The sequence below is a fragment of the Petromyzon marinus genome, chromosome 68 (genome assembly GCF_048934315.1).
Source record: "Petromyzon marinus isolate PM22_M1 ecotype Great Lakes invasive population chromosome 68, UKy_Petmar_22M1.pri1.0, whole genome shotgun sequence".
Taxonomy (NCBI): domain Eukaryota; kingdom Metazoa; phylum Chordata; class Hyperoartia; order Petromyzontiformes; family Petromyzontidae; genus Petromyzon; species Petromyzon marinus.
In genome coordinates, this window is record NC_133734.1 from 2,724,835 (window position 1) to 2,738,083 (window position 13,249).

Consider the following 13,249-nt stretch of genomic DNA (forward strand, 5'->3'; position numbering starts at 1 on the left):
GACCCACCCATAGAGACCCACAGAGACACATAGACACCCATAGAGACACTCATAGAGATCCACAGCGACCCATAGACACCAATAGACACCCATAGACACAAATAGACACCTATAGAGACCGATAGACACCCATAGAGACATCCATAGAGACCCACCCATAGAGACCCATAGACACCCATAGAGACACCCATAGAGATCTTCAGATTCACACGCCTAGAGACCCACAGAGACCCATAGACACACATAGAGACCCACCCATAGACACACATAGAGACACCCATAGAGACCCACCCATAGAGCACCATAGACACCCATAGAGACACCCATAAAGACCCATAGACACCCATAGAGATCCTCAGATTCACACGCCTAGAGACCCACAGACACCCATAGACACCCATAGAGACACCCATAGACACCCATAGAGACCCATAGACACCCACAGAGACACCCATAGACACACATAGAGACACCCATAGAGACCCACCCATAGAGAACCATAGACACCCATAGAGACACCCATAGAGACCCATAGACACCCATAGAGACCCATAGACACCCATAGAGACCCATAGAGATCCTCAGATTCACACGCCTAGAGACCCACAGAGACCCATAGACACCCATAGAGACACCCATAGACACCCATAGAGACCCATAGACACCCATAGAGACCCATAGACACCCATAGAGACCCATAGAGATCCTCAGATTCACACGCCTAGAGACCCACAGAGACCCATAGACACCCATAGAGACACCCATTGAGACCCACCCATAGAGACCCATAGACACCCATAGAGACACCCATAGACACACATAGAGACACCCATAGAGACCCACCCATAGAGAACCATAGACACCCATAGAGACACCCATAGAGACCCATAGACACCCATAGAGACCCATAGACACCCATAGAGATCCTCAGATTCACACGCCTAGAGACCCACAGACACCCATAGACACCCATAGACACTCATAGAGACACCCATTGAGACCCACAGAGACACCCATAGAGACCCACAGAGACCCATAGAGACACCCATAGAGACACCCACAGAGACCCATAGACACCCATAGAGACCCACAGAAACCCATATACACCTATAGAGACACCCATAGACACCCATAGAGACCCATAGAGATCCTCAGATTCACACGCCTAGAGACCCACATAAACCCATATACACCCATAGAGACACCCATAGAGACCCACAGAGACCCATAGACACCCATAGAGACCCATAGACACCCATAGAGACACCCACAGAGACCCATAGACACCCATAGCGACAACCATAGAGAGCCATAGACACCCATAGAGACACCCATAGACACCCATAGACACCCATAGAGACACCCATAGACACCCATAGAGATCCTCAGATTCACACGCCTAGAGACCCATAGACACCCATAGACACCCATAGAGACACACCCATAGACACCCATAAAGACACCCACAGAGAACCATAGAGACCCATAGACACCCATAGAGACACCCATAGAGACCCATACACACCCATAGAGACACACACAGAGACCTATAGACACCCATAGAGACCCATAGAGACACCCATAGAGACCCACCCATAGAGACCCACAGAGACACATAGACAACCATAGACACCCACAGAGACCCATAGACACCCACAGAGACCCACAGACACCCACAGAGACCCATAGACACCCACAGAGACCCATCGACACCCATAGACACCCACAGAGACCCATAGACACCCACAGAGACACACAGAGACACCCACAGAGACCCATAGACACCCATAGAGACCCATAGAGACACCCATAGAGACCCACAGAGACCCACAGAGGCACCCATAGATACTCAGACCCACAGAGACACCCATACACACACACAGACACACACACAGACACATACACACAGACACACAGACACATACACACAGACACACACACACAGACACACAGACACACACACAGACACACACACATAGACACACACACAGACACAACAACAAAAACAACCGCCATTCGCCACTAAGTGGCGGTGACGTCACCACGACGCTTGTGCCAGGCTATGTGCACCTTGAAGTGAAGTGTCGAACGCCCACTGGCAGGAGGTCACGGGGCAGACCCAGGTGCCACGGGTCGACTGACTGAGACGACTGAGATGACTGGCTGATGCACCACCTGTGCCCCCTACTGTGCCAACCTGCTATGCTTTAGCCACCCGGCGCTCCGCTCGTTGTTGTGAGCGTCGCTCCTCCGCCCTCAGTTGTTGTTGGAGGGCGACTGCCTCCAACTGCCCAGTAGCAGCGTCCTTCACGAGCCTCCTCTACAGAGGCCAATCTTGACACCGCTGGTACCAGTCATCAGCAAGTCCACTCAGCTCCACATCCTCCTGTACCACATCACTCCATCTCTACTCTAGCCCGTGCCGCGCCCGCTTAGCCACCTCAATCCGGCCGAACAAAAGCTGTTTCGGCATGCGGTGGCTGGGCATGCGGGCTACATGACCCAACCAACGCAGCCTTGCCTGCCGGAAGAGCTCACCGATGGGACCTTGCCCAGATCTTTCAAGGATTTGTGAGCTCCTCACACAATCCAGCCCGGTTAAACCCAAGATGGATCGTAGGCAGGCTAGCCTAAATGTTTCTAACCAGCAAAGATGTTCCATTTGGTGGGTCCACGTTTCGCAAGCGAAGAGAAGGGAGGGAATGACCGTGGCCGAGAAGACCTGAAGCTTAGTGCAGAGCGACAGACCAGGTAGCTTCCACACAGCGTTACGCAACCGATGAAAAGATATTGCCGCTCAACTGATTCGGAGTGAGACCTCTGCTGTTAAACTGGAGCCAGTCATTAGCACACTGCCCAGGTATGGGAAACTCTCCACTCTCTCCACAACTGCCCCATCACCGATTGGGAGTTGTGGGGGTGGATTGTCAGATGGTACACAATACCCAGGTAGGTGCTTAGTTTTGGTGGGGCTGATGGTAAGGCCCCATCTCTTAGTGGCACGCTCCAGTCTCAGCAGGAGCGTCTCCAACTCCTCTTCTGAATGAGCAGCTATTACCAAATCATCGGCATACATAACGTGGTATAGCAATAGGGAGCCATCCCTTGACCGCACCCGGGCATCGATCAGCCTCACATTATATCTGTACCATATGGAGATTCCCCCGGTACAGCTATTGAAGGCTTCACGAACTACGTGGTCGAAATAGATGTTAAATAATGTGGGAGCCAGAGGACATCCCTGTCGTACCCCAAGGTGTACAGGGAATGGCTCGGACTCCCGGCCGCGTAGTTTTACCCGGGCCCGCTCACCATCATGAAGGTCCTTAATGATCGTGAGCAGAGGGTCAGGTACTCCAAAAGCACGAAGAACAACCCAGGCCTACTGATGGTATCATAGGCCTTGACCAGGTTAATAAAGCAGACATGTAGGTTTTGCTGGAATTCCCTACATGTCTGCTGTAGCAGACGGACAGAAAATATGGCATCTGTGCAGGACCGCCCTTTCCTGAACCGCATTGGGGCTCCGCAAGCCTCTACTCAGCGTGCCTAGCAAGGCGATGCTGAATAATCCTTGCCAGGACGTTTCCCGGCACATTGAGGAGTGAGATGCCCCTGTAGTTGTTACAGTCTGTGCGGTCCCCCTTCTTAAAGAGGGGGACCACCAGGGCATCCTTCCAATCCTGCGGAACCCGTCCAGTGGTCCAGACTGTTGTTATGATGTCATATAGGGCAGTCTGTGCACAAACGCCACCCTCCCTCAGCATTTCGCTTGGGAGATCATCTCTGCCCGCTGCCTTTCCTGGTCTCAGACTCCTGATCGCCTTCAATACTTCCTCAGCAGACGGCACCTCAGCCAGCCACTCACAGAGGGTGACTTCCTCCAATATTTGAGGCACCGTAGCCTCAGCAGGGTCATCCTCACTTTGTGCCACGATGTTTTCCTGGCTGAGGGATTTTGCCTCCCCCAGGACCTCACAGAAATGCTCAGCAAATCTGCAAACCTTTTCCTGGGGGTCGGAGATTAGATCACCATTTTGTCCCCTAATGATGGTAATAGGTGTGGCGCTGTAGGTTACTTTTTTGATGGAGTTAAATAGAGATTTGTGATCGCGGGCCACTGAGGCAGACTCCATCTCCTTAGCAACCCGCGACCACCACCCATCCTTGCAGCGCCTAACGGCTCTCCGAACCTCCGAGCGAAGGCTTGCAGCTGCATTAGTCACAGTCCCAAACCTCGCCCATTTACCCTCGACATCAGGAGGAGTGGGGGACGATGCCAACCCCAGCCGCAAGCGATGATGAAATTCTCGCTTGCAACTTTCATCAGATAACTGAGACCAGGCCACTTTTGGTTGGAATCGGGTCCTGGGTGTACACCCACCACCGGAGCGGAAGAATGGCAGGCGCATCTTACAGATGACAAGTCGATGGTCAGAGGGCAGATCAGCTCCACGGTAGGTCCTGGTGTCAAGGACATGGGCTCGCATCCGCTGGTCCGTCACTATGTAGTCCAGCAGATGTTCTTGCTTGGACCCGGCATTCATCCATGATGTTGTGTGGATGCGCCGATGCCGGAACAGCGTGTTGGTAATTACAAGCTGCACAAAAATCTAGCAGCCTCCTACCGTTGTTAGTGAGCTGATCCGGCCCATGCCCTCCAATCACTGCAGACCACGTGCCAGCATCATGATCAACTCGGGCATTGAAGTCACCCAACATGATGACTCTATTCCGAGGGGCCACTTTAGCCAGCACCTGCGACAGGAGGTCATAGAAGGCATCTGACTCATCGGCTTTGCCTGCATCAATCCACGGATGTTCATCTTCGGTGGGGGCATAAGTAACCACGACCACCAATCCTCGCCTCTGATTGATGGGAAGGCGAGCCTAAAGTAGCCTGGGGCTTACAGCTTCCCACACCTCACCGCCACGCTCCCACGCCCCCTTCATTCTTTTGTTCAAAAGAAGAGCCACACCCTGTTGTTTGGCAGTATGCAGCCCCGAGTAGAGGACTGTCTACCCCTCATGGTGGCAGGAGCCAGAACCGGTCCACCGGACCTCCTGAATGCCACAGAGTTCAAGGCGGTACCGGTCCAGCTCCCGACAGAGTAGTGGCAGCCTCTCCTCCGCAGTGAGCGTTCGAACATTCCACGTGGCCACGCGAAGTGGCTTTTCGTTGTTTCTGGAGTAGCCCCGAGGGTAGAGATTCAATCTCCTGGCTCTGCCAATTGGAGTTTGCCAGAAGACGTCATAGACGCCTGTTCCCCCGGGGCCTCCGGCACAAGCTTAGTAGTTACATAATTAAGTCGAAGTTTTGTGGTAATTAATTGAAGGTGGAGGGGTTACCATCCCCTCGCACCCATCCAGAGCCCCCGTTTAGACCCTGCGGTGGTCACAGACGCCATGAGGGGAGGAACCAATTGGAATTGGCCCTCCCCCCACAGCATTGTCCACGACAGAGTTGCCCGTCCGGCACCGCGAGGAGGTAGGGGGTTGTTTTGCCAGACACACACATACACAAAGACAAAGACAAAGATCCCCCATATAGCCTTAACAGACTGTAGGGGCAAGTGCTGTTAGCGAGCACCTATGAAGGCCGGAACGGTACACGAGGGGGTGGGTGGCCAGCACCACGCCCGACCGCCTTTGTCTCCCTAGTGGCAATGTTTACACACCGCACCAGGTACTCATTTGAGGCTGAGTCGACCTAGGGGAGGCCCGGGACCGGTTCAGATAATCGTCACTGGTGTTGGCCGTGAGCGGGAATCGAACCCGGGTCGCCAGGTTCATAGCGCAGCGCGCTAACCGCTACACTATCGCTCCCCACATACACACACACACAGACACACACACAGACACACACACACAAACACACACACACACAGACACACACACAGACACAGACACACAGACACACACAGACAGACACACAGACACACACACACAGACACACACACACACACAGACACACACACACAGACACACACACACACACAGACACATACACACAGACACACACACAGACAGACACACACACAGACAGACACACAGACACACACACACAAACACACACACACACAAACACACACACACACAGACACACACACACAGACACACACACAGACACACAGACACAGACACACACAGACAGACACACAGACACACACACACAAACACACACACACACAAACACGCACACACACAGACACACTGCAAGCCTCTCACTATGTAGACTTTGATATCAACGCAGGCCTTGCCGCTCTCTGCTCCGCCGGCCACGCTGACGTTACTCCGCTTGAAGCTGGTGCCCAAGGCTCCTGCTGATGCTGAGGCTGCTGCTGAGGCTGCTGCTGAGGAGGCTGAGGAGGCTGAGGAGGCTGAGGAGGCTGCTGAGGATGCTGCCCTGTTGAAGGTCGCTCTTGGCGCTCGCTTGCCCACGTCCAGCGAGATGTCGTAGGTGGCCACCAGGGTGGGGACGTCTGGGGTGGGTGGGGGGGGGGAGAGGCGTAGTGTAGTGTATAGTGTAGTGTATAGTGTAGTGTATAGTGTAGTGTATAGTGTAGTGTAGTGTGTAGTGTAGTGTATAGTAGTGTATAGTGTAGTGTATAGTGTAGTTTATAGTGTAGTGTATAGTGTAGTAGTGTGTAGTGTATAGTGTAGTGTATAGTGTAGTGTATAGTGTAGTGAATAGTGTAGTGTATAGTAATGTATAGTGTAGTGTATAGTGTAGTAGTGTATAGTAGTGTAGTGTATAGTGTGCGTATAGTGTAGTGTAGTGTGTAGTGGAGTGTGTAGTGTAGTGTGTAGTGTATAGTGTAGTGTGTAGTGTAGTGTATAGTGTAGTATGTAGTGTAGTGTATAGTGTAGTGTATAGTGTATAATGTAGTGTATAGTGTATTGTGTAGTGTAGTGTATAGTGTATAGTAGTGTAGTGTATAGTGTACTGTAAAGTAGTGTATAGTGTAGTGTATAGTGTAATGTATAGTGTAGTGTATAGTGTAGTGTATAGTGTAATGTATAGCAGTGTATAGTGTAGTGTATAATGTAGTGTATAGTGTAGTGTATAGTATAGTGTAGTGTATAGTAGTGTAGTGTATAGTAGTGTATAGTGTAGTGTATAGTGTAGTGTATAGTGTAGTGGATAGTGTATAGTGTAGTGTATAGTGTAGTTTATAGTGTAGTGTATAGTGTAGTGTGTAGTGTAGTGTATAGTGTAGTAGTGTGTAGTGTATAGTGTAGTGTATAGTGTAGTGTATAGAGTAGTGAATAGTGTAGTGTATAGTAATGTATAGTGTAGTGTATAGTGTAGTAGTGTATAGTAGTGTAGTGTATAGTGTGCGTATAGTGTAGTGTAGTGTGTAGTGGAGTGTTTAGTGTAGTGTGTAGTGTAGTGTATAATGTAGTGTAGTGCATAGTGTAGTATGTAGTGTAGTGTATAGTGTAGTGTATAGTGTATAATGTAGTGTATAGTGTAGTGTATAGTGTAGTGTGTAGTGTAGTGTATAGTGTAGTGTATAGTGTAGTGTAGTAGTGTATAGTGTAGTGTATAGTGTAGTGGATAGTGTAGTGTATAGCGTAGTGTATAGTGTAGTGTATAGTGTAGTGTATAGTGTAGTAGTGTATAGTAGTGTAGTGTATAGTGTAGTGCATAGTGTAGTGTGTAGTGTAGTGTATAGTGTAGTGTGTAGTGTAGTGTATAGTGTAGTGTATAGTGTAGTGTGTAGTGTAGTGATTAGTGTAGTGTGTAGTGAATAGGGTAGTGTATAGTGTCGTATATAGTGTGTAGTGTAGTGTATAGTGTAGTGTATAGTGTATAGTGTAGTGTATAGTGTAGTGTATAGTGTAGTGTAGTAGTGTAAAGTGTAGTGTATAGTAGTGTATAGTGTAGTGTATAGTGTAGTGGATAGTGTATAGTGTAGTGTAGTTTATAGTGTAGTGTGTAGTGTAGTGTATAGTGTAGTAGTGTGTAGTGTATAGTGTAGTGTAGTGTATAGTGTATAGTAGTGTAGTGTATAGTGTAGTGTATAGTGTAGTGTAAAGTAGTGTATAGTGCAGTGTATAGTGTAATGTATAGTGTAGTGTATAGTGTAGTGTATAGTGTAATGTATAGCAGTGTATAGTGTAGTGTATAATGTAGTGTATAGTGTAGTGTATAGTATAGTGTAGTGTATAGTAGTGTAGTGTATAGTAGTGTATAGTGTAGTGTATAGTGTAGTGTATAGTAGTGTAGTGTATAGTATTGTGTGGTATAGTGTATAGTGTAGTGTATATTGTAGTGTATAGTGTAGTGTATAGTAGTGTATAGTATAGTGTATAGTGTAGTGTATAGTGTAGTGTATAGTGTAGTGTAGTGTATAGTGTAGTGTATAGTGTGTGTATAGTGTAGTGTATAGTGTATAGTAGTGTATAGTGTAGTGTATAGTGTAGTGTATAGTGTAGTGTATAGTGTAGTGTATAGTGTGTGTATAGTGTAGTGTATAGTGTAGTGTATAGTGTATAGTAGTGTATAGTGTATAGTATAGTGTGTAGTGTATAGTGTAGTGTGTAGTGTATAGTGTATAGTGTAGTGTATAGTGTAGTGTATAGTGTAGTGTATAGTGTAGTGTATAGTGTAGTGTATAGTGTATTGTAGTGTATAATGAATTGTATAGTGTAGTCTATAGTGTAGTGTAGTGTATAGTGTAGTGTAATGTATAGTGTAGTGTATAGTATAGTGTGTAGTGTAGTGTATAGTGTAGTGCATAGTAGTGTATAGTGTAGTGTATATTGTAGTGTAGAGTGTAGTGTATAGTGTAGTGTATAGTAGTGTATAGTGTAGTGTATAGTGTAGTGTATAGTGTATAGTGTAGTGTATAGTGTAGTGTATAGTGTGTGTAGTGTAGTGTATAGTGTATAGTAGTTTATAGTGCATAGTGTAGTGTAGTGTAAAGTGTAGTGTATAGTGTGTGTATAGTGTGGTCTATAGTGTAGTGTATAGTGTATAGTGTAGTGTATAGTGTAGTGTATAGTGTGTGTAGTGTAGTGTATAGTGTATAGTAGTTTATAGTGCATAGTGTAGTGTAGTGTAAAGTGTAGTGTATAGTGTGTGTATAGTGTGGTCTATAGTGTAGTGTATAGTGTAGTGTATAGTGTGTATAGTGTAGTGTATAGTGTAGTGTATAGTAGTGTAGTGTGTAGTGTATAGTGTACTGTATAGTGTAGTGTATAGTGTAGTGTATAGTGTAGTGTATAGTGTAGTGTAGTGTATAGTGTAGTGTATAGTGTAGTGTATAGTAGTGTATAGTGTAGTGTATAGTGTAGTGTATAGTGTAGTGTATAGTGTAGTGTGTAGTTTATAGTAGTGTATAGTAGTGTAGTGTATAGTATAGTGTATAGTGTAGTGTATAGTGTAGTGTATAGTGTAGTGTATAGTGTAGTGTATTGTGTAGTGTCTAGTGTAGTGTATAGTGTATAGTGTAGTGTATAGTGTAGTGTATAGTGTGGTGTATAGTGTAGTGTATAGTGTAGTGTATAGTGTAGTGTATAGTGTAGTGTATAGTAGTGTATAATGTAGTGTAGTGTATAGTGTAGTGTATAGTGTAGTGTGTAGTGTAGTGTGTAGTGTAGTGTATAGTGTAGTGTATAGTGTAGTGTATAGTAGTGTAGTGTATAGTGTAGCGTATAGTGTAGTGTATAGTGTAGTGTATACTGTGTAGTGTATAGTGTAGTGTATTGTGTAGTGTATAGTGTAGTGTATAGTGTAGTGTATAGAGTATAGTGTAGTGTATAGTGTAGTGTATAGTGTAGTGTATAGTGTATAGTGTAGTGTATAGTGTAATGTATAGTGTAGTGTATAGTGTAGTGTATAGTGTAGTTTATAGTGTAATGTATAGTGTAGTGTATAGTGTAGTGTATAGTGCAGTGTATAGTGTAGTGTATAGTGTAGAGTATAGTGTAGTGTATAGTGTAGTGTATAGTGTAGTGTATAGTGTAGTGTATAGTGTATAGTGTAGTGTATAGTGTAGTGTATAGTGTAGTGTATAGTGTTGCGTATAGTGTAGTGTATAGTGTAGTGTATAGTGTTAGTGTATATTGTAGTGTATAGTGTAGTGTGTTGTGTAGTGTATAGTGTAGTGTATAGTGTAGTGGATATTGTAGTGTATAGTGTATAGTGTAGTGTATAGTGTAGTGTATAGTGTAGTGTACAGTGTAGTGTTTAGTGTATAGTGTAGTGTATAGTGTAGTGTAATGTGTAGTGTAGTGTATAGTGTAGTGTATAGTGTAGTGTATGGTGTAGTGTAGTGTGTAATGTAGTGTATAGTGTAGTGTATAGTGTATAGTGTAGTGTATAGTGTAGTGTATAGTGTAGTGCATAGTGTAGTGTAATCTGTAGCAAATCCGCGGGTCTCCGCACTTCTCTCCACGTGGGCGCTGTGGGAGACGAAGCAGACGCTGAGGGTGATCATGGAGGAGGTGGAAGAGGTGGAGGAGGTGGAGGAGGAGGAGGTGGAGGTGGAGGACGGGTTGGGACATCGCTGATCATGCAGAGGAATCCGTGCGGGCTTGAACGTGAGGGTCAAGCTCACGTTCACTATCGGACGAGACCTGAGGGCGGATCACCATCATCATCAGCAGCATCAGCATCATAATCAATCATCATTAGTCATCATCATCATCACCACCATCAAAATCAATCATCATTAGGTATCATCATCATCACCATCAAAATCAATCATCATTAGTTATCATCATCACCATCATAATCAATCATCATTAGTCATCATCACCATCATAATCAATCATCATTAGTCATCATCATCATCATCACCATCATTAGTCATCATCATCACCATCATTAGTTATCATCATCACCATCATTAGTCATCATCATCATCACCATCATCATCAATCATCATTAGTCATCATCATCATCACCATCATTAGTCATCATCATCACCATAATTAGTCATCATCATCACCATCATTAGTCATCATCATCATCACCATCATCATCAATCATCATTAGTCATCATCGTCATCATCACCATCATTAGTCATCATCATCATCAACATCATAGTCAATCATCATTAGTCATCATCATCACCACCATCATAATCAATCATCATTAGTCATCATCATCACCATCATTAGTCATCATCATCATCACCATAATAATCAATCATCATTAGTCATCACCATCACCATCATAATCAATCATCATTAGTCATCACCAGCATCATCATCAGTCATCGTTATATTTGTATAGGAACGCAGAGACCCTGAGGCTTTGGCTCTCTGCAACAGTACACACACGATAAACTACACTATACTCTACACTATACACTACACGATACACTACACTATACACTACACTATACACTACACTATACACTACATTACACACTACACTATACACTACACTAAACACTACACTATACACTACACTATACACTACTATATACACTACTATATACACTACATTATACACTACATTATACATTACACTACACTATACACTGCACTATACACTACACTATACACTACACTATACACTACATTATACACTACAATACACTACACTATAGACTACACTATACACTACACATTACACTATACACTACACTATAGACTACACTATACACTACACTATAGACTACACTATACACTACACTATACACTACTATACACTACACTATACACTACACTATACACTAATATACACTACACTATACACTACAATATACACTACACTAAACACTACATTATACACGACACTACTATACACTACACTATACACTACACTATACACTACATTATACACTACACTATACACTCCATTACACACTACACGATACAATACACTATACACTACACTATACACTACTATACACTACACTATACACTACTATACACTGCACGACTATACATTACTATACACTATACACTACACTATACACTACACTATACACTACACTATACACTACACGCTATACACTACACTATACACTACACTATACACTATACGCTATACACTACACTATATACTACACTATACACTACTATACACTACACTATACACTACACTATACACTACCCACAACAATACACTACACACTTCACTATACACTACACACTACACTATACACTACACTATACAATACAGTATACACTACTATACACTACACTATACACTGCACTACTATACACTATAATACACAATACACTATACACTACACACTACACAGTACACTACATTGTACACTACACTATACACTACTACACTACACTATACACTACACTATACACTACTACACTACACTATACACTACACTATACACTACTACACTACACTATACACTACACTATACACTACTACACTACAATATACACTACTACACTACACTATACACTACTACACTACACTAGACACTACACTATACACTAATATACACTACTATACACTACACTATAAAGTACACTATACACTACACATTACACTATAGTAGTATAGTAGTGTAGTGTACAGCAGTGTAGTGTGTAGTAATGTAGTGTGTAGTGTATAGTGTAGTGTATAGTGTAGTGCATGGTGTAGTGTATGGTGTAGTAGTGTATAGTAGTGTAGTGTATAGTGTATAGTATAGAGTATAGTGTAGTGTATAGTGTAGTGTATAGTAGTGTAGTGTATAGTAGTGTATAGTGTAGTGTGTAGTGTAGTGTATAGTGTAGTGTATAGTAATGTATAGTCTAGTGTATAGTGTAGTGTAAAATGTATTGTATAGTAGTATATAGTGTAGTGTATAGTGTAGTGTATAGTGTAGTGTATAGTGTAGTGTATAATATATTGTATAGTAGTGTATAGTGTAGTGTATGGTAGTGTATAGTGTAGTGTATAGTGTAGTGTATAGTAGTGTATAGTGTAGTAGTGTATAGAGTAGTAGTGTATAGTGTAGTGTATAGTGTAGTGTATGGTGTAGTATAGCGTATATTGTATTGTATAGTGTAGTGTATAGTAGTGTAGTGTATAGTAGTGTATAGTGTAGTGTATAGTGTAGTGTATAATATATTGTATAGTAGTGTATAGTGTAGTGTATAGTGTAGTGTATAGTGTAGTGTATAGTGTAGTGTAGGAGTGTATAGTGTAGTAGTGTATAGTAGTGTATATGTAGTGTATAGTGTAGTGTATAGTGTAGTGTATAGTCTTAGTGTAGTGTATAGTGTAGTGTATAGTGTAGTGTATAGTGTAGTGTATATAAATCTCCCGTCACG

General features: G+C 43.9%; 1 protein-coding gene across 1 annotated transcript in view; it reads right to left on the reverse strand.

The window, feature by feature from the left end:
- LOC116956973 (integrin alpha-X-like) overlaps positions 1-13,249 on the reverse strand; it is a 68,534-nt gene that overhangs the window by 54,929 nt on the left and 356 nt on the right. Inside the window, exons 2-3 of the mRNA XM_076054754.1 lie at positions 10,397-10,587; positions 6,229-6,482 (exon numbers count right to left, since the gene is read on the reverse strand). Of these exons, the coding sequence (XP_075910869.1) occupies positions 6,229-6,482; positions 10,397-10,587 (445 nt within the window). The remainder of the gene's footprint in view (positions 1-6,228; positions 6,483-10,396; positions 10,588-13,249) is intronic.